General features: G+C 36.5%; 1 protein-coding gene across 1 annotated transcript in view; it reads right to left on the minus strand.

The window, feature by feature from the left end:
* Positions 1 to 23,379, minus strand: part of ABCC4 (ATP binding cassette subfamily C member 4) — a 291,071-nt gene that overhangs the window by 164,344 nt on the left and 103,348 nt on the right. The window contains exons 12-15 of the mRNA XM_007501391.3: positions 18,806 to 18,900; positions 17,162 to 17,248; positions 9,933 to 10,029; positions 652 to 858 (exon numbers count right to left, since the gene is read on the minus strand). Coding sequence (XP_007501453.1) covers positions 652 to 858; positions 9,933 to 10,029; positions 17,162 to 17,248; positions 18,806 to 18,900 — 486 coding nt within the window. The remainder of the gene's footprint in view (positions 1 to 651; positions 859 to 9,932; positions 10,030 to 17,161; positions 17,249 to 18,805; positions 18,901 to 23,379) is intronic.

The following is a 23,379-nucleotide window of genomic DNA, read 5'->3' on the forward strand; positions in this document are numbered from 1 at the left end:
TGGATTTAGAAAATAACTGGATAATGTGAAAACAACCACCTAAAAACTTAATTTCTTAAATTGAAATTGGGTCAAGTAATAGGCTAACTTCCTTTTTTTACCTTACTTTCTGTCTTAGAACCAATGTAAGCACTGTTCCAAGGCAAAAGAGCACTAAAGGCAAGGAAATTGGGGTTAAGTCCAGAGTCACACAGTTAGGAAGTGTCTGAGGCCAGGTTTGAACCCAAGATCTCTTGTCTTAGGCCTGGCTCTCTTATTCAATGAGCCACCCACTAACTTCTAATTAGTTTTACTTGAACCTGATCCCCAGGACCCTTTCCCAAACTATTTCAGTTTGTACTCAAACAATTCAGAGCTGACCTATGTTCTATGATAATAAGAGTCTAGCATAGACATCCTCAATGGCAGCATCATTGTTCCCTCTTCCATTCCTATAATTTTGTCAAAGGAAAGCTCCACATATAGTAAGAAAAATCTGAAACTAAAAACATACTGTGAGAAAAGTGAAGTGTCAGCAAGCAGAGAGTAGACAAAGGAGACAGACAGTGAGCTGTGCCAGTTTTAACTGATGGCTTGATATCCAAGAATTCTGAGTACAGATAAACGAGTGAGTATATGTGCAGATGAGCCCAGGTTTATCAGACAACTCACCCCTTGTTCAGCAAGTCCTTCTCTGAATGAATGCAGAGAGGAATGCTGGGACCACATAGAAGACTCTGAGAAGGAACGATTCCTCAGCAGGGGAACTTCTGGTACTTGAAATTGCTCGGTTTCTTCGTCTTCTTTCTTTAAAAAGGAACCAAAATCTACCCCAGATTTTTGGAACTCGGTGTAAGTACCCTTTTCCACCACTTTTCCCTAAAATCACAACAAAACATTTCTTCAGGGAAATAAATCTGTTTGTTAAAACCAAAAGACAGACTAAACAGTTGTGATCTGAGAAATGGCTTTCACTTCTAGAACATCAATTTTAGGCAAGCATCTAAGTTAGCACCTATTATGGGGCTAGTAATGGGACAAGCACAACGGGGGACACAAAGGAATTGGGGAACACAAGTTAAAAAATCAGACAATTCAAGGCAATACAGAATAAGGTACTGAAATGAACACACCAGAATAAAGGGCTCAAAAAATGTACAATGATCTGACTAAATGAAACAATGATTTCTTTCTTTTTTTTAAACCCTTTCTCCCTGTCTTAGAATTAATACTGTGTGTTGGTTCTGAGGCAGAATGGTAAGGGCTAGGCAATGGGAGTTAAGTTAGTTGCCCAGGATCACACAGGTAGGAAGTGTCTAAGGCCATATTTGAATCCAGCATTTCTCATCTCTAGGCCTGGTTCTGGATCCACTGAGTGAGATATTCTGATAAGCACTTGTTTGTATGGCTATATGATTTGGGGTTTTGGCTCTATGGTAAAAATGAATAATGTGGAAGGAATCAAGTGACAGCATTTGTATAACCCAGTAGAACTGCTTGTTGTCTCTGGGAGGAGGGAAGAGGGGAGAGAAAGAAAATGAATCATGGAAACATGGAAAAATATTTTTAAAAATTAAATTAAAATATATATTCTGATAAGCACTAAATAGTATAAAAAGAAATATAAAAGTATGGCATAATAGATATAGTGTTGAATTTGAAGGCAGGAAGACCTCAGTTCAAATCCTGTCTTAGATATTCAGATATTTTGTGACTCCAGGAAAATTACAAGGCTTAAGTTTCTCTAATTGTAAAATGAAGGAAGTGGAATTACCAACCTCTAAAGTTTCTCCCAGCTTTTAAAACTACTCTCCTATGATAGTGGAAAGAATTTATAATTTACTTGGAGAAGAGGAGCATTTAGGAAAGGGAGAATTCAATATTCCCTGGAATTACTGGAGAAGGAAGGTCTCCAAGAGAAAGGGTGGATAGAATGGATTAATTGGGAAATGAAGATGAATTGGGTTGGCATTTAAGGTAGTTTGAAGATAGCAAGAGGACAAGCACTGAAGATGGACTAAGAACATCATTTATAATCCTTTCCCCCCCAACATTTAATGGATGTCTGTTCTAGGCACTGAATTAAAAGATGAGTAAGACAGGTTCCTATCTAGTAGAAATAATACTTGTAACAAAAACACCAGGCTTCACTTACAAAATGCTTTGTGGTTACCAAGGTCTTTACAACTATTATCTCATTAAATTTTTATATCAACCTCATGAAACAAGCAGTGTATTATTAGACTCATTTTTACAGATGAGGATACCATGAATCAGAGTCTGAAAGTGTCTCTCATCCGTGTTCCCACACACACTTCCCCAGTCAAGAGACAATACTAAAATTTCTGAGAGAATTCAAACCCAAGGATGCTGATTTCCAACTCTAGTGCTCTTTCCACTCTTTTTAAACTTACACATTGCTTGGCAATCTCCAGAAATTACTAAAAATCTCTGACAGTAAGAGTAGCCTTACCAGAGTTAGCAATTTAATGGAAAACGATGGAGTCATACATTTGGCATTGGACTACATGCGTTCAAATTCAGTTGTGTGATCTTGGATAATTCGTTCATTAGTTAGGAACTTAGTTTCCTCATCTATAAAACTGCTGAAGTTATATTACAGGAATCCTAAGCTCTTATGAGCATGAAATCTATGCTCCTAAAACTTGAAACAGATAACAAATGTTAACCAATGTCTGAAATGCATTGTATTTCATTGTAATAGATTGAAAAAAAAAATCAAGAAAAAAGCATCTGAAGTTGTCCTAAGCTCCTATTACACCTATGGACCACATTCTTTCTGTGACAGAACTGAGTTCAGATCTCATTAAAGATTAAGATATCCTACTCAAAAGGCAATATAGAAAAGTCAAGTCCCATGGTATGGACACTTTATTATTTCATGGAGCATCTGTGCAGAGAGAGAAATTAAAGTCAATGATCACAAATGTGCCATCCAATGATTCTTTAGGGAAGTGGCTAGCTGATTCCTAATTAATGAAAATAACTATCCTAAAATATCCTAGAAGTAAAATGACAAGAGTTTGTGCTTTTCTTTTAAATGAACTATCTAATATATTTAACATAACTGTATAATTGTCATCAAAATATAGCTAAATCAATTTATGAACAGTTTCTCATCTGAACATTAGAATAATCCTATAAGGCTATTACAAATATCATCCCCATTTTATAGAGAGGAAAGTAAGGCTAAGGAAGGTCATTTATTTTCACATAGCTAGTGTCAAAAAGATTTAAACCAAAGCGTGGTTGACTCCAAATCCAGCCATTGCTGTAGTACACAAAGCTGCCCTTATTTTATTTTCCTTTTCATCCTTGACTCCCATCTTTCTGGGCCTTCCCAGAGATTATCTAAACTAGTCTCCTCACCACTTCTGGTCTAACATTTTATACTGTTCTTGTACTGTGTTTCTGCTTATGTTGTTCCATCTGTATGGATTACTGTGTCTTCTCCTTTCCACCTATGCCAGCTCTTCCAATTAAAATGTCACTGTTAAACTGTTCCTAAAAAATCCAACCTAGAGTCTTCATCCTCCTTTGAAGCCCTGGAAAAATGAAAGTGGTATAATTCCTTTGGTAACTAATTATGCTAGCTAGCTCTTCTGTTATCAGAAATTGTTATTCCAATGTAGAATGTTTCACCATGATTTTATTTTTCATAATTAGTTCTCAATTCCCCAACTAGACAGTAAACTTCAGGAAGGCAGATACCAAAACTTCTTTGTAATTGAAATGGAACAAAAACCAATACTCTTATGTTATCTCCAAAAAAATTATTGATTTGATTTTTCATCTGAAAAGTAGATTGTACATGATAAATATCATACAACAAAATGTTTATTATAAATTGAGTTCCAATGTACTACAAAATTGAGGAACTCATCAAATAAAAGCAAAAAGAGAATCAATTCATTTCATCTCATTATAGCATGAATGAATGGTATTGCTCCTCCTTTACAAGATGACAAATTCCGTAACTTTCCTTAGATGTCTTTCAGAAGAAATACAAAAAAGATTGTCTTCCAGAGAATGCCTGAATTGTTGGTGCCATCCAAAAAGTCCTGAGGCTGACTGGCATAGCGGTAGTACTACCCATTTACTACAATGATTTTTAAAATGCAATTCTTTTTCTAGCTTTTTGTTTGCAGAGTCCCTCATCAAATGAAACTCAAATTTTAATGAACACTTTCTTGTAAAATATCACTTATCCTGGGGATTCTACTATTTGGACAAAAAATCAAGAGTAAAGCTATTTCTGAATATTTATGGATTTTGTTTTCTAAAGTCATGAAAGAAAGAGGAAAAATAAGGAAAATCTCAATAAAATTAGTTTGCATTTAAGTAAGCTATTGTTAAAATTTTTTTTTCTTCACAAGATAGATTTAGTGGTAATAAAAAGAAGTGATTTTGTAGGCTGTGGATTTTGAATGCAACATTGACATCAGCTGCTCTTTTTGTTTTGTTTTTAATGCATACCTCATGACTTCAGGGACCTCAGATTTCAAAGGTGTGTGCACTCCCTCCCTCCAGTGAAGAAGGTCTCAATGCAGCCATACTTTAGGAGATGGTCTCTGTGAGTACCTGTGGCCAAAAGAATTGATCACCTAGTGGCCAACTTCCTGGTGATGAACTTTCCCAAACTTAGTGAAGATGGTCCTCAGATATCTATGACTGACTGGGCCTTTCCATCCTCATAGAATTTGACAGATCTTATGCCCTGCTGGCATCACTCTGAAGAAGACATCATGAGGTTCATTTCAGGAAGCAGAATTTGGTGGAGACATCTGTGTACACCTTAAAGATTTTATTTTCCTAAAAATATTCATCAGTTTCAAAACTGTGAGTGAAGAAACTAACAAAAAGCTTTGCTAGGTGAGATGGAGCTGGTATCCGCAACACATACCCAAAAATTTAAGAAGCAAAGACTAAGAAAAGAAATTTGCCTAGAAGACACCATTGCCTACTCCCATCCCTAACAATATCCAACTTTGGTAATCATGAATTTGCTACTCACTATCAAGAGAGATCAGCAGACATAGGGGCTATGAATGATCAGGTCAGGTTTTTAAGTACTACTGGAATCATAAATTTAGAGCTGAAGTTACTTAAGTTACCATCATTGTCTGCCCTCCTCATTTTAGACATGAGGATAACTCGAGCCCTGAGAGGTAGGGGACTTATTTACTTGTGACCATACAGTTAATAAATGGCAGAGTCAAGATAAGATTCCAGGTCTAACTCCAAATCCAGCATTCCTTCCACTATGTGACATGTTAGTTTGAGATCTCTGCCTGACATGATTTCATTTGCTCAAAGTAATGTAAAAAGGCCCTGGAAGAATATGAATGAAGTAAAATTTCTCATCCCTAAGGGAAAAAGTCACTAGATTTAAAGAAGAGCTGGCTTCAGAGTCTGAGTTGAATATTTACTACTTACATGATCTTGAGAATGTCAAAACTTCTCCAAACCTTATTTTTACTCAACTAAATGAGGAATGGATTAGACAAGATGCTCTAAAGTACCTGCCAGCTCCAAGTCTATTATCCTAGAAGCTAATACAGAACATGGCAAATCCTAATGGATGCCTCACAACACTTTCAATCTACATGTAGTCACCACTAATTACACTCTGAAATGAATCTTAATGCCATTTTTTCTATTCTTCTGTTATTAGCATATTAGGGAATACATGTCTTATTACATTTGATAATCCAATCAAATCAGCCTTCTATTCCCTCAATCCATCTCTCATCTTGATACTTTTGCACTGGCCAGGCTTCCTTGCCTAAAACATACTTCTTCCTCTCCTCCTTCAAAATGCCCGTAATTCAAGTACCTCCTTTTATACACAGTAGTTCCTTATCCTGCTTAACCTCCCTCACAAATTATACTTAATTAATTTATATTACTTATATCCTCTTGGTATTTATTTAGTATGTATATAACATACACATACATACATACATATATATATACATGCATATATGCATATACCACATACATATCCATTCAGTATCTACCTGTCTTTCATTCTTGTCTCTTTCTCCCCTCTTTGTCTCTCTTTGTCTCTTCCTCCCTCTTCCCCTCCTCTTCTACACACACACACACACACACACACACACACACACACACACACACACACACTCTCTCTCTCACAGAGTAATAGTATTCATTTATGTACTTATATATACACCTACTTCTGGTATTCACCAATGTATGTTCCAGGGAACAGCTTGGTAGTTCAGTGGATTGAAAGTCAAGAATGTACATAGGAGCTCCAGGGTTCAAATCTAGCCTCTTGAAATTTCATGTAACCCCCATTACCTAACACTTACTGCTTTGCTGCCTTGGAACCAATATGCAGAATTGATTCTAAGATGGAAGGTATGGGTTTAAAAAAAAAACAAAAACAAATGTTCTAAGTTTCATTCCTTGTAGCTATATTCCCACTCAAAAACTGGTGCCTAGCAAATAAACAGGCACCTCAACATACTTGCTGACTGTGACTGTTTGATTGTTATAAAAGTACCACTTGACTACCATATACTGATATGTCTAGCTCTCATCAGCCAACCAAAACATGTAGTCATTGGGCAGAGGTTCTCCAGTCTACAAACACTCACAAATGGAACGGCCAACAAATATTTAATAAACTCCCTCTCTTGATCCATGCATTCTCACTTGCTATCATGACATATCTTTCCTCTTTTTGTGGGCTAAATCCTTTGAGAAGGATGTCCACAATAGATGCTTCCACATCCTTTCCTCTTACTCCCTTCTTAATTCCCTACTGTCTGGCTTCTGACATCACCAGGAGCCAAAAATTTGGTCTCTAACATTATCATCACCCTGCTGCCAAATCCAATAGCCTTTTTTTCAGTCCTCAATGTTTTTGACCTCTCTGCAGCCTTTGAGTCTGCTGATCCTCCCCTTCTCCTTCCCTTGTCTCTTGTTTTTTGACACTACTCTCCCGATTCTCTCCTGCTTGTCTGATCGTGCCTTCTCACTCCTCTGTGCTGGATCTTTATCCAGATCATGCTCCCTAATCATGAGTGTCTCCCAGGACTCTGGCCTGAATGCTCTTCTTCCTCTCCCTCTATAGGATTTCACTGGGTGATATCATCAGCTCCCATGGATATAATTATCCTATGCCTACGATTAGCAAATTTACTTATCTCACTCTCCTGCCTCTCCACATACTCACCCAAGTTCCCAACCCAGGGGTCTTGTTCAATTCCTTACTCTCTATCACCTACCTATATATATAATCTGTCATCAATCTGTCCATTTTACCTTCATAATATCTCTCCTCTCCTCTGGCCACCCTGCTATATACCCTAATGCCCTCACACCTGAACTATGACAATCACTAAAAGGATGATCAATTCAAGTGTTTCCCCATCCCCACCCCGCTCTAGCCCATCCTCCACTCAGCTGTGAAAATGATCTGCCTAAAGTGAAGGTCTAAGCAGGTCACTCCTCTCCTCAAAAAATGCCAATGGTGTTCCATCACATCCAAGATCAAATATAAATCCTCTTTGGCACTCAAAGCCTTTTATTATCTACCCCTTCCCACCTTTCTAGTCTCCTTAGCTCTCTATCTGCCCTTCATGTACTCTCAGCCCATTGACAGCGGCTTCCTTGTTGTTTTTCACAAATGACACTGCGCTGCCAACTCTGGCTATTTCCACTGGTTGTCCCCATGAATGGAACTCTCTCCCTTCTCAGCCCTGCTTCTTAGATGCCCTGGCTTCCTCTGACAGAAGAATTCCCATCTTACCACACACACACACAGAATTGTTTACTTGGCAACTCCCCCACTGGAATGTGAGCACCTTGAGAGTTGAGATTGCCTTTATCTTTCTTCTTATCCCTAGGGCTTAGCAAAATGCCTGTCATATAATAATAAATAGGTGCTTAATAAATGTTTGCTGGTTGTGTGCCAGGTACTGTCCAAGGTTCTGAAGATACAAATACAGATAAATGAAACAATTCCCCCAGAAAGCTTACATTATGATAGGTTGCATACTTAGGAAAAAGCTAGTCATCCATTAGATTTTCCCCTATATCCTGTGATCCACAGTGTTAGAAAGTGTGTAATAGTGGAAAAAGGATGACTAAAAGGCAAGAACCCTTGAACCTGAGATAAATCATTTGCCTCTTCCATGGCTCAGTTTCCTTATATGAACATACGTAATTACCTCTATAGTCCTATAGCAGTAAGATTTTATTAACACAATATAAATGAGAATATTATTAAGTCAAGGCATCTATTAAAAAAGTATTAAAATAATAAAAGAATCAATATATTAAAAGTCAACAAAATGCAGTGAGCTCTTCTGTCTTAGAAATGATACTAAAACAGAAGATAAGAGTGATGAGGAAAAATAATAAAATAAGATAAAATTAAATTTAAAAAATTAAAATAAAATGACAGCTAGGTAGCACACTGGATTCAGCACCAGGCCTGGAATCCAAAGGACTGGTTCAAATCTGGCTCAGACACTTCCTAGCTATGTGATCCTTGGTAAGTCACTTAAGCCCACTTGCCTAGGCCTTGTGGCTCTTCTGACTTACAATTCACACTAAGACAGAAGGTAAACTTTAAAAAATACAATGCAAAACCAATGTGGTTATTTTAGTTGACAACATCAGGAAATCATCTTTTAGACAGAGTTTCTTCTACTATCCTAATAGCTTATGCTGTTCCTTGCTCATGATGCAGAGGCAAACTTAAATGTTTGAAGGCACAAAGAATGTGGGTCTTATGAGTGGACAAAAGTCCAACAATATAATCACTGGGAAAAATTTGTGGTTTTTTAGGCCATCAAAGAATTGTAAAACTGGATATAATGAAAAATTCCACTGAAGATTACAATAAATATTTATATTTCTAAAGCAGTAACAGTTTAACTTTCTTTAGAAAGTAGAACATATGAATACATATACTAGTTCCAACCTGAAGTATGAAGCTTATTCAAATTATTTTGGGAGGGAAAAAAGGAGAGAAAGAAAATTCTGTTTAATTTAATTTGAAAGATACCCACCAATAAAAATATACCAGTAAACAGTTGTAATACTACGATGGAAAAAAATCAATAGGTCTATTTTCTGTAAAGATATATTCAGCACAGGGCTCATTGTTACAGCTTGTTAATTTTGGAAATATAGCAGCCAGAATTTTTCAAGAAACTTATCATTGGTAAGAAAAACCAGCTTTCCTTACTACATCAGATTTTTAAATGTTTTAATAAATGCCTTTGATTTATTTTGCTACTATTTGTTGAGTCTGTTATCGACATAAGAGTCAGATACATTCTTCAGAAGAGCAGATAGTTTAATTATTCAAAGACTGTAACACTTCAAATAATTTCCCTTTAACTTATCTGCCTTTCAGCCAAGTCCTCCTTCAATATCACACAGTGACACAGAAGTGCCAATGCCAGAGGAACATAGTCTCTAGTAGGAACTGCAAAGCTCAAAAAGGCTTGGGGAACAAGCCCTTGGACAAAAAGAGGAATGGATACCAGAAGAAATGCCTAAATAAATTTGGAGAGGCTCTGAATCAAGATGGCCACCAGGTGATGACTTCTTCAGGGCACAGCAATTCATTAGGATCATCTGTTAAGCAATCTTCTTGGCACAATGGCATTAAGATCAGTTAGAAGAAAGTCCCATACTAAGGAAATCATGGCTTTTTTGAAGCACTAAAGTCAACAATTCAGTTTTGAAGGAATCATAGCATTCTCAACTTTTAAAGTCAGAAACACATGAGGAAATTGAGGCTTAGAGACTTTGGTGACATACCTAGGATCTCACAGCTAGTAAATATCCTATGTAGGACTTGATTCAAGGTCTTAGATCCAGTAGACTATCTATTTATACCACACTGAAAAGTAACAAAAATTAATATAATATTTTTAATGACTTACTTCTTTTAATATCAGAATCTGGGATGCAGCCTGGAGATACTGTAGCTGATGAGTGACCAAAATCGTGACCTTCTTATGCAAAGTTTGGCAAATACAGCTAGAAAAGGCAAAGATATAGGACATGAAAACAAAATAATGCGCCTCAAAATACCTTTTGTAATTTAATTAAAAACTATGTATTTTCAATGCAAAATTTAACAAGGGATAACAAAGGATCCATGTGCCAAATTATGTAGAAAAGAATTGATAGAATAGTAACCAACTAAATCTGAAACCCTCTTTAATATAATACTACTGAAATGCCTGATGGGCATTTCAAAGTTGATGTAGGCAGCCCAAATCCTACATTCTCTGTCTCTGTGGTGTCTGTCTCAACCTCTTAGAATTCTGTTTCCTCAGTCTGCAAAATCAACATTAATCTTTCCTTTTTATGCTACTTTGCTTTCCTCTTAAAAATTCCGGTATTTTGCATGTTTCATATACTTATTTTCCCATGATAGAGGGAAGCTCTCTGAGAACAGATAGTTTCATTTTTTGACTTTGCATTTCAGGTATATGGCACATAATAAACATTACATTCTGACTAACTGGTATAATAGTCTAGATCAGACTATTAGATGAGAGAGGGAGAGAGAGAATCTGCATGCAAAATGCCACTTAACAGTTGTAAAAAGTTGTTCCTACATGTATTGAAAAAAAGTTAAAGTACATAAATAAAGAAACACTGGCTGACTAGTTGATGTCCAAAACAGAAATCATTATCTTTCTTTTCAAACCCAGCCCTCTTCTCAACTTTCTTATTTCTGGCAAGGGCACCAATCATTCCCATCACCCAAATTCAGAACCTTTGTGCCATCCTCAGTTCCCCAATATACTCTGCCTGAAAATCCAAGCAGTTGCCAAATCTTACTATTTCTAACTCAAAAAACATCTCTTGCATATCTATTTTTTACCTTTCATGCAGCAGAAAATAGCAAATATTTCAAAATTATATGCCAACTATCATATGAAAGGAAAAATATGCAGGGCATATGCAACTGAAAATGACTTGTGAATAAGAATTCACATGAAGGATATAGACTACTAGAAAAAGACTTGGGTATATCATGTTTCTCCTAAACTAGCAATGGTGCTTGGTATGTGATAGCTCATTAAGAATGCCTACTGATTACTGTATGAAGATTGAGAAATAACAGATGGGCAGCCTCAGTACTATTTTATATTATCTTGAAAATGATAAAAGGGGGAATGGGACAGATAGAGAGAAGGAGGGAGGGAGGGAGGGAGGAAGAAAGGAAGGAAGGAAGGAAGGAAGGAAGGAAGGAAGGAAGGAAGGAAGGAAGGAAGGAAGGAAGGAAGGAAGGAAGGAAGGAAGGAAGGAAGGAAGGAAGGAAGGAAGGAAGGAAGGAAGGAAGGAAGGAAGGAGGAAGGAAGGGCGAGAGGGAGGAAGGAAGAAGGAAGGAATAAGGAAGGAAGGAAGGGAAGAAGGAAGGAAGGAAGGAAGGAAGGAAGGAAGGAAGGAAGGAAGGAAGGAAGGAAGGAAGGAAGGAAGGAAGGAAGGAAGGAAGGAAGGAAGGAAGGAAGGAAGGAAGGAAGGAAGGAAGGAAGGAAGGAGGAAGGAAGGAAAGGCGGGAGGGAGGAAGGAAGAAGGAAGGAAGAAGGGAGGAAGGAAGGAAGGGAGGGAGGGAGGGAGGGAGGAAGGAAGAAGGAAGGAAGAAGGGAGGAAGGAAGGGAGGGAGGGAGGGAGGGAGGGAGGGAGGGAGGAAGGAAGGAAGGAAGGAAGGAAGGAAGGAAGGAAGGAAGGAAGGAAGGAAGGAAGGAAGGAAGGAAGGAAGGAAGGAAGGAAGGAAGGAAGGAGGAAGGAAGGAAGGGCGGGAGGGAGGAAGGAAGAAGGAAGGAGGAAGGAAGGAAGGAAGGAAGGAAGGAAGGAAGGAAGGAAGGAAGGAAGGAAGGAAGGAAGGAAGGAAGGAAGGAAGGAAGGAAGGAAGGAAGGAAGGAAAGGAGGGAGGGAGGGAGGAAGGGAGGGAGGGAGGGAGGGAGGGAAGAAGGGAGGGAAGGAAGGAGGGAGGAAAGGAGGGAGGAAGGTAAGGAGGGAGGGATTTAGTAAGGCCATCAAGAAAAGGAGGGATTTTCCCTCTTGATTAAAGAAATGCAAATTAAAACAACTCTGAACTACCATCTCATACCTATCAGACTAGCCACTATGACAGTAAAGGAAAATGATCAATGTGGGAGGGAATGTAGCAAAATTGGGACACTAATTAATGCATTACTGATGGAGTAATGATCCAACCATCTTGGAGGGTGATTTGAAATTACGTCCAAAGGGCTATAAAACAACGCATATCCTTTGATCCAATAATACCACTCTTAGGTCTGTGTCCCAAAAAGATAAAAAAACAAAATGTGAAAGGACCTACTTGTACAAAAATATTTACAGTTGCTCTTTTTGTTGTGGCAAAGAATTGGAAACTAGAGGGACGTCCATCAGTTGGGGAATGGATGAACAAATGGTGGGGTATGATGGTGATGGAATACTATTGTGCTGTAAAGAATGATGAATAGAATGATTTCAGAAAGAATTGGAAAGACCTAAATGAACTGATGTAAAGTGAAATAAGCATAACTAAAAGAACATTCTACATAGTAACAGCAATACTGTGGAATGATCAGCTGCGACAGATTTAGCTACTCTCAGCAATACCAAGATCTAGGAAAATTATGAGAGACATGACAAAGAATGTTATCCACCTCCAGAGAAAGAACTGTTGGAGTAGGAATGCAGATGGAAACATATAATTTTTCAGTTGTTTATTTGGGTATAGATTTTGGTGCTTTGGTTTTATAAGATTATTCCCTTACAAAAATGAACAACATGGAAAATATGTTTTGCATGATAGTACATGTATAATAACCCAGATTGAATTGCTTGCCAGCTCTGGGAAGAGAGAGAAAAGGAAGAAGGGAGAACATTTGGATCATATAACTTCAGAAAACTTATGTAGCAATTTGTTATTACATGTAATTGGTAAAAAATAATAGAAAAATAAAAGAGGTATTTTCATTTGAAACTAAAATTTTATAATTTAATGATTCAGTATAAGCTGATTGGTTTCATATTCTGGGAATACATAAATTACCATTCATTCTCCATGACTTCAAAAGGTATTGATAACTGATAAAATATCAGATTCTGAGTTATATACAGTTTAAACTTTTACAACTTTAAGTGGACATGTAACAGAAGTAAGTGAAGTAAATGGCAAGTAAAAGCAAATTTGTTTCATCTTTAAAACAAAACATTTCTGAACTATGACAAAACCACCATCATTCATGATACATTGTTCAATCTAATTTTCTAACTCGTTGAAACCATTCTCCAGTTGCTGTTGAGTGATTTTACAAATTACATTCGTGATCTCAGCCCCAAGTTCCTGCAAAGAATGTGGTTTTGATTAGCAAACAAGAGCTGGAACATGCTTATTTTTATCAAGTGTATATCTAAAGTTTTTAAAGCTTTAAAAGTTGCTCAGGAACTTTATAAATACCCTGTCTGTTCAGAAATGCAGGAAAGGCTTTCTGATGGGCATGATTATACAGAGAAATTAAGGTGCTTGCCTTGGTACACAAAACTGACCCTACAGATTCAGTCATAAGTCAGGCAATTTGAGTTGTTTTTTCCAATGGCAGTAATGAATTTCTTCTTAAGCCATTCACATTGGAGAGTGAGGTCCCTTCCTTGTAATCTAAGGCACAAGTTTGCATGATGGCAGGACTGGATCAATAAATACTTGGTGAAGAGGATTGATTTCTCTCTAAATGTCAATGATCTTTTACTATTTCACTCAGCTACATAAAATTAATGATGGTTTTCCCCTTTACATATGAGACCCTCCACAACTTGGCCCCAACCAAATGTCCATTATTAATTTTAATATATTCTTAGACATCTGCCTGGTACAGTGAGCAGTGAAGTGATTCATTCAGTCCACAATGGTCAATATATGACAAGATAGTCCTTGAACCCAGGATTTCCTGAGTGCAAGGTCAGCCTTCTTTCTACTACATTTCATCATCTCCCTACGACTGTACATTGGAGGACAATTTATCAATTTTGGTAGTAGGAATTTTCTTCTTATGAGTTCCCTAGACAGGGCCAGTTTAACCCAGAAATTCATGGTAGAAAGGACAGAGAACTGGTCTTAAAGCCATCAAGACCTGAGTTCAAAGCCTGCATCCAATAGACACTAGCTAAGTCACTTACCTTCTCAAGTGTTCTAGGTAATTCCCTAATACTATAAAACTCAATTTCACCTATCAATGTACAGGTCTTATCCACCAAGCATCTATATGAATACATATAAACAACATATGTTGATGCAAGCCAGCATCTTTTATTCACATAACAAATATGTGTTAAGATATAGAATTTGAACCTGGGTCTTCTTGGTCTGAGGCCAGTCCTTTGTCTTCTATAATATGGCTCTGGGGGAGTGTGTGTACACAAACACGTTCTTTTTTCTAGCTTGTTACTGCCCCCATCCTTTGTTTCATAGGACTTTTCCAATTGAAATGCCCTGTCTCTTCCTTTGGGCTAGTCAAGTCTTCACAGAAGCTTCTACTTGGTTCCCAAATCTCAGCATCTCACAGTGATACCTTTCTTTGTTCTATACCATTAACCATGATTTTGGCCCTTATCAGAAGATGACTGGTCTAATTGTGGAATGTGAGCTCCTACAGTTTAATTAGAATCAAAGCACCAAGGTACCGTAATGAGCACTGGGGTCCCAAAGAGTAAAAGAACCCCAAACCCATCCACTGCTCTCAAGGAGCTTACACTCTACGGAGGGTGACAACATCTGTATAAATAAGCAAATACAAAGCAATCAGAAGTGGAAAGAGGATGAACAACTGGGATATCAGGAACAGTGTCAGAGCAGCGTTGACCTTTGATCTGTATCTTGAAGAAATATAAGGAAGATGAAAAGAATTAAAGAAGGGGTGATGGCCCTCGCAAATGCAAAAAGATGGGAGAAAGTAATCAGGTGGAGAGAACAAGTTTAGCTTACAAAGCACCCAAAAGGAGTACATCAAATCCACTGAAGCCCTATGTAGCTCTAAAGCACTATACATAAATGCTCTCTATCCATCATTAACATGGAATAAGTGGAGGTCCTCTAAATATATTGTTTACATTAGATTAGAGTAGGGTATAGCATATTATAGTATATTGTATTATATTTTATTATAGTATACTATTTGGTAGCATATTAAAGTATCATATCGTATAGTATAGTATTATATCATATATAGTATATTATGGCGTTATACCTTATTTTGTTATGTCACACATCACATCACGTCACATATTATGTTGTGTTGTGTTGTGTCGTGTCATGTTCTTACTAATAGGGAACCACTAAAAATTCTGGAGCAAGAGACTGACACAGACATAAAGAATATCAGTCACAAAGAGCCTAGGAACAACAGGACCAATTAAAAGATTATTTAATAGTCCAAGCAAAGTCCAGGTAAAGAAGAAAACGAGGCCCTAAGCCATGGAAGTGGCCCTCTGACTAAAGAAAAAGGGAAAGAGTCGGGAGATGCTGAGGTTGTTTTTGTTGTCTTCTACACTAGACCGATGACATCCTGAATTTAGAGAACTCCTGGAAGAGACCTCTCTCTTGTAATATAGGTTGGCACCTGATTCCCCATTTATAGTCTTAGAGGGGTGCCTGGAACAGTGAGCGATTCAGCGAAGTCCTCAGCTTAAAAAGGCAAGGCTGTGGGACCCCAAGGCCATCGCTGGCTCTCCCGCCACACAGAGAATTGATGGAGGTAGGACGGCAAAGACTTGTGACTGATTAGATACTGGAAGGAAGGAAAGCTCAAAGATGAATATGAGGTTATTATGCCCGAATCACTGAGAATATGGCAGGACTCTTAATGAAAGCAAGAAGGCTGGAGCAAGGATAAATTGAGAAAGACTGATCTGGGTTTGAACCTATCAAGTGGAAGATGCCAAAAGCTGATATAAGAAGACATTTCCAACATGTTAAGGGAGGGCAGGAGTCACATGTACAGAAATTGCTGGTGAAGACAGAAGAAGGAAGGAATGAGGCTGTTTGTCATGGGAAAGGATGGAGTAAGAGGAACAAAGCCAATCTAAGAAAAGAATCTTGTAAACACCCATGATTAAAGGATCAGGAAGGAGACAGTGAAGAAGGCTGTGTTAAGAGAAGTTAAAAAGATAGGAGAGTCACTAAGGGCGACTAAGAAAACCAATGGAAGATAAAGTATCCAGAGGAATAGCAGTTGCTACAAAGATGGCAAGCAGGTTAGGGACTAAGCAATAGCCAATGATTTTGGTGGTTAGGAAGTCACTAGTGACTTCTAAGGCAGTTATTTCCAAACAATGGCACAGGTAGAAAAGCCAAAAAGAAAGTGATTGAAAAAAGGAGGAGGAGATGATGAAGAAATAGTTTTCAGGTGTTAAGAAATTTTCAAATTGTTCAGTGGTGAAGAGGAGAGAGATGAAAAGGCATTTAAATGAGAGTACTGGTGTTATTACTGCATGTTTTAATAATTTATTCTCACCCCGGTTAGAGTATAAATGAAAAGAAATTCATTATTTTAGTAATTTCTGCTTATTTCACACAAAAGCTTAAATGGAAACAAATTCATTAATTTACTCTTTAAGCCTACTGATATTCCTTGGCTGTCACTTTTTTTTTAAAACCCTACCTTCCATCTTGGAATCAATACTGTGTATTGGCTCCAAGGCAGAAGAGTGGTATGGGCTAGGCAATGGGGATTAAGTGACTTGCCCAGGGTCACACATCTGGGAGTGTCTGAGGCCAGATTTGAACCTAGGATCTCCCATATCTAGGTCTGTCTCTCAATCCACTGAAGTACCCAATTGCCCCCAGCTGTCACTTTCTTAAATGGTATATTAAAAAAAAGTGATGTTTTCAGTTAAGCCACAAACTGTAGGTCAGAACAGCACCTAAATTTATAATCTATTTGCCCCTAATTATATTTTGTCTACCTTAAAATAAAGGGGGGGAAGGAGGAATCCATTATTTTCTTCCATACCATCCTAAGTTTCTCCTAAAACAAAGAAATGCATTGTTTGTTTTAAAATCTAGGCATGTCAAAAATGTTATTCAGATTTGTTCTTAGAAGATCACTGAAATCTAATACAAATTATTTTCTAAACAAAAACTTACTGTTCAAATAAATGCCTTCCAACTTCTCCATCTACTGCACTGAGAGGATCATCAAGGAGATAAATATCTGCATCTTGATACACTGCTCTAGAAAAATCAAGAGATATAAGACTCAACAAACAATATTAAATAAAACTGATTGCCTTTTTAATTCATAGCAACAATTTAATTTGAAATGAATTTAAAACAATTTAATTGTTTAATTCATGGCAACAATTAAAGAGTAGTTATAGGTATTGCAATGGATAGAATGCTAGGTCTGGAGTTAGAATAATCAGAGTTCCAATCTGGCCTCAGATACTAGCTGTCTTATTCAGGACAAATCACTTCACTCCATTTGCCTCAGTTTCTCATGTGTAAAATGAACTGAAGAAGGAAATGACAAACTACTCCAGAATCTTTTGCCAAGAAAAAGCAAACATAGAATCAGAGTATTTTAAAATCTGGGAGCAGCTTCTAAAATTATCTAGTTTGATCCTTTCTTTTACAAATGACAAAGTTGAAATGAATTGTCTAAAATCTGAGATTAAATTAATAGCAAAGCTAGAACTACTATTACTCTAGTCTCCAGGATATTGGTCTGTTCTTCTTTTCATTATAACAATCCCTCTGTAATCCCTAATCCAACAAAATGTCGAACTACAACAGCTGAATTAACAGCATGAAAAAGGAAATGTGAGTTGGGTCAAGGAAGCGTGTCATAAAAGACCTCCATGAACTGATACAGAGTCAAACGAGCAGAGCCAGGAGAGCTCTGCATACAGTAACAGCAATATTGTGGAACAATCAAACATGATAGACCTTGTTACTAACAGTAATACAATGATCCAGGACAATTCTGAGGGGCTTCTGAAAAAGAATGCTCTCCACTTTCAGAGGAAGAACTGTGGGAGTAGAAATGCAGAAGAAACATATGATTTATCACTTGTTTATTTGGGTATATGATTTGGTGTTTTGGGTTTTACAAGATTATTCACTTACAAAAATGAATTAAATGGAAATAGGTTTTATGTGATAATACATACATACATACATACATACATACATATATATAACCCAGATTGAATTGCTTGTCAACTCCCAGGATGGAGGAGTGAAAAAGGTAGGGAGACAACATGAATCATATAACTTTGGAAAATGTATGTGGAAATGTTTTATTAAAATAAAATAAAGCCATTAAAAATAAAAATTGTATTGACAAAATAAAAAAGAAAGAGGTTCAAATCCCAGCTCCGATATACAGGACATGTGACTACTCCTCTCCCTGCCCGAGTCTCAAAAACCTAAATGGAAGAATATGTGCCTACCTCCATTGGTAGGAATTTCTACATTCAGAGTCTCCTACTGCACTTTATAAATTATAACTTAGTTCCAAACAAAAATTTGTTCAATCATTTCAATTGTGTCCAACCCTTTGTGTCCCCATTTTCTTGGCAAAAATACCAGAGTGGTTTGTCATTTCCTTCTCAAGATCACTTTACAGATGGTGAAACTGAGGCAAATGGGGTTAAATGACCTGCCCAGGGTCATCCAGCTAGTAAGTGTCTGAGGTCAGATTTGAACTCATCATGAACACGAGTCTTCCTGATTCCAGGTCTGGCTCTAAGCTACCCCACCAAAGAAAAACTGATCAAGTATATTTACCTTGCTAGATTTATTCGAGCTTTCTGTCCTCCACTTAGTGTAGTGCCCCGGTCACCTATCAGAGTTAGGTCACCATCTTCCAAAAGCTTTAAATCCTATGAGAAAAAATGAAAAAAAAATTATAAACTTGGGAAAGGGGAATAAACATTTTCAAAAAAGCCTACAATGTGCTGGGTATTGCGCTAAGTACTTTGCAGATATCTCATTTGATCCTCACAAAAACCCTATAAATTAAATGCTATTATTACCTTCATGTTACATCTAAGGGACCTGAGGCAAATTCACCCAAGGAAATATAGCAACAGAGCCAAGCTTCTAATCCCACACCTGACTATTTATTCTGTCATTCTAAGGATTTAGCGAGGAGCAATCTATTTGAGTAGAAAGGGAACCCAATGGTAATCACAAATTTATCTAAAATAGACACTATGAAAACAAGTAGAAAATTATTATTTCTATTCCTTTGATTTTCAAAAGCCAAGCAATGGATGAATTTGTATCCCTATCTAAATTATTTCTATATATCTAAATTTTATCTAAATATATAAATTATATACCTAAATGTTACCAGATTGCTTTATCATCATTTTTATTTGCTATTACTCACAAAAATCAGGAAGGAGGGAAAGGTATAGTCATCTCCAGTTCACAGAAGTAAAAATAAAAGATATAACTATGACCATTCGATAATTTTCTGAGGCAACAAGAAAGGAAAAATGTCAAAGTTGGCAGGAATATAGTAAATGTGGGAAGTAACACTGTACCTGTGGGGTCTCCAGAGGAGTTTTCAAATTCAAGTGTTATTTGTGGGGAAAGATTAAACACAGGAATAGATCAAGGCTAGACTTTTGAATATGTATTACCTATAAATCTCTGAAAAGTGCTTAGGGATGAAACATTATACATAGATTAAATATAAGATAATGTGGTGTTTTCATCTCTCATAAGAATATAGGGAATTTCAACATGGGCTAATATTACAAAGTCATAAATCTCTCAACTCAAAAAATCAAGTAATGCTAGTACATTCTTATATAATGGAATTCATTTGTGTATTTGGATGTATTCAAAATTGGCTGCATTAACTAGATAGACTTGGGTAGTTTGTTCAGAAACTTTGATAATACTTAATAAAAAAAAAGAGGGGTCCTGAACTGATATGTCTTAGCAGAAGATGCAATTTGGTTTTTACTTATTTGCTTTTAGTACAGTTTTTCACCAAATCTACATTTTTAATTGTTGTTCAGTCATTTCAGTTGTGTCAGATTCTTTGTGACTCCATTTGGGGTTTTCTTGGCAAAGACACTCAAGTGGTTTGCCATTTCCTTCTGAAGCTCATTTTACAGATGAGGAACTGAAGCAAACAGGGTTAAGTGACTTTCCCAGGGTCATCCAGCTAGTAAGTGTCTGAGATTAGATTTGAATTCATGAAGAGGAGGCTTAATGCCAGGCCCAGCACTCTATCCACTGCACCACCTAGCTGTCCCCAAATTCACAAGAATTTGCTATCATCTAAATGTCAGGGAAACTCCAGACTTTTGAGATGGTTTTAAAAAATATCATAAAATCGTTTTAGAATCAATGTGTTATTTTAAACCATTAGAAAAGAAAAGAGAACTATAGAGAAGAACTCACAAAAATACTTTCTATTTATTCTACTCTTGGTTTATAAATTATAGAAAAGGAAAATAAAATAAAATGCATGTGTGAATGTATGTGTATTTGATGTGGTTTGGGGAGGAAAATGTAGAGTACATTTATTTTTAAAATAAATAACTATTGTTTCAGATCAAAATAAATGGTGACTACTGTTCTAATCAGTTGTTTGTTGTCTTTGTACTCAAAGAGGACCAAAATGACACCAATGATGATATTTTTTGACTCACACATGAACAGAATATGTGAGGCAAAATTGCACTGTTATCAGCCTCTCCCAAAGTCATCCAAGTCCAGTGGCAGGACAAATGCCAAGATGACTGGTGATCTCTTGTGATGGCCTTGGCTTCTTCAATGTCCAACCAAGCTCTTAACTGTGCCATATCACTTCTTTTGTGGCCACTGGAACCAACTGTTCTCATCCATTGCTCCTATTAGGGGAAGTCTTCACATGCCTGGCATAGACATCCTCCTAACTCACTGATGGGTTTGAGGTCCACTAATCAGTACAGCACTGATAAATGGTAATACGTCTAAATTTAAAAGGACATCAACAATATGGCAGGCAAAGACATTAGATTGTGAGCTCCTTGAGGACTGAAACTGTCTTTCTTTTTTAATTCATATCCTGAGTGCTTAAAAAATACAAGTTGACTTGATTTCTTTTGATATTTCAAAATGAAAAGGCAATTGTGGGTACCAGAATACTGTGTCCTTAAGTACTGAATTTGTATTTGAAAACTAGTGAAGGATAGCAGTTGGCTCCCTGTCTCTAAAAGAAATCAAGATATGGTCAAATTCCAGTTAAGACTGAAAATAAAATAAAAAGAATTACTATTATAGATCTTTAGTTGGCCTAGGCTCATATACATCATTTCTTAGTCCAGAAATTATAGAAAATATTATATGTAGAATATTATAGAAAAGGCAGAGGAAATTTTATTTTATAGGACTGAAATAAAAAAAGGATTTCCAAGTCCTATCTAGATAATGCCTGAAAGGTTGAAATTCCAAGTATTTCTTGAGTTTTAAAGCACAAACAAATGAACTTAAAATCATTGGCAACATCTGTCAAGAACACTTTCTGAATGGAACACATGCTGAGGCATTGGCAAAAATGTACACAAAGACAGTGGAATATTGTACTCAAGCAAAATGGTTAAACTGGATCCACTCAAAGACTTCACAACTTTACTCTGGCCCAGCCACAACCTACAAAATTTTGTTCAAAAGTGGGAAGAAAGGATGATGGTAATGATGTGGGGTGGGTGCTCAGATGTGTGTCACAAAAACAACTAGGGGATATAATGGATAGACAAATAAATTCAAATCTTACCACAGATACTAGCTGGAGGACCCTGGGTCAGAAACTAACCTGTCTGCCTCAGTTTCTTCATTTGTAAAATGGAAATAATAATAGCACATACCTTCTCAGTGTTACTGTAAGAATTAAGTGAGATATTTGTAAAGCGCCTTTCAAACCTTAAAGCACTATATAAATGCTGTGATTACCACTATTTCAAAGAACAGAAACTACTGCTTTTGCTATAAAAAATTAGGAATATCTTTAATGTAATGAGAGCTTAGGGTGAAAATAGATGTGTATAAATACTTAACTATAATAAAATGCTCTCCTTTTAATTCATTTCTTCTCCCTCTTAACCACCTTGCCTCCTAAAATGGTCTAATGTCTTCAAGTATTAAATCACAGAATTGTGATATTCCCTCAATTTAATTATCTAGAAAAAGAGATTAATAGCATCTACCTCAAAAGTTATTGCAAGAATCAAATAAGGTAATGAATGTAAAGTCCTTTATAAGTCTTGAAGCATTATATAAAAATTTTTAGTTATTATCAGGACCAAAAATTTTGTTACAGTTCGATTTGTCTCAATATTCTTTTATATCAAAATTTTAGTAGAGTGCACAGTTTAAAATTTTCTTTAGTAAAAAATATAACCAAATAGACTGATTTTTAAAAAATCATTCTCGACTATAATGTTTACCTCGTTTATTCTCAGTGTTCTATTTGTTTATTATTCCCTCTATTTTTATAGTATGAGCAGAAAGTATCATGGTTAACTTTGTATTAAATTTTTAACAATCAAGAAGTAACTAATAAAAATTACATTAAATAGACTCTCTTCACTTTCTTAGTGTTAATAAAATGCTACTGGACAGATATTCTCTACAATACTCAAAAGTCACCAGCAAACAAAATAACTGTTTTTTTCACAAAACAAGCTTAACATCCTCTATACTATACCTTTGAAATTCAGGCCCAGCCCTTTCCATAGAAGCATAAAAGCACAGTAGGATATCCAGACTGCATTGTCCAGACCCAAAGGAAGGAGCCCTTTAGCACTATTATTCACTGAATTTTAAATCCACAAGAACACAGTATGTAAGATTATCAGCCCAAAGAACTGGATCAAAATAAACTATATTCTATTTTTTAAATGTTATTCTTATAATACTTCAATTGCCATCAATTTTGTTAAGTCACCAATTCTGTTAAATTACATTGCAGCACAAAACATGCATCCTTTTGCTGTTAAACTTGGAATAACCTCAAAAAAACACGAAACCTCCCTCTAGCGAACTTGGGCAGTATTACAAGTTTTGTTTTGAGGTTAGTTTTCATCACCTCCTGTTCCTTAGTTAACCCAAATAAAGAGATTTAGTTCCTTGTGACTTTCTAAGATGGTCCTTTCCATGGACAACTGTGAATGACTTCCTATTCTCAGCAATACAAGAACCCCACACAATACCAAAGGACTTATGATGAAAAATGGAGTCTGAATGCAGAGTCAGGCATACTTTTTAAACTTTATTTTTCTTGGGTTTTGTTTTGTTTTGTTTTGCAACATGACTAATATGCATGTGTATAATCTTTATCAAATTGTCATCTCCAGGAG

This window comes from Monodelphis domestica, chromosome 8 (assembly GCF_027887165.1).
Source record: "Monodelphis domestica isolate mMonDom1 chromosome 8, mMonDom1.pri, whole genome shotgun sequence".
Classification (NCBI taxonomy): Eukaryota; Metazoa; Chordata; class Mammalia; order Didelphimorphia; family Didelphidae; genus Monodelphis; species Monodelphis domestica.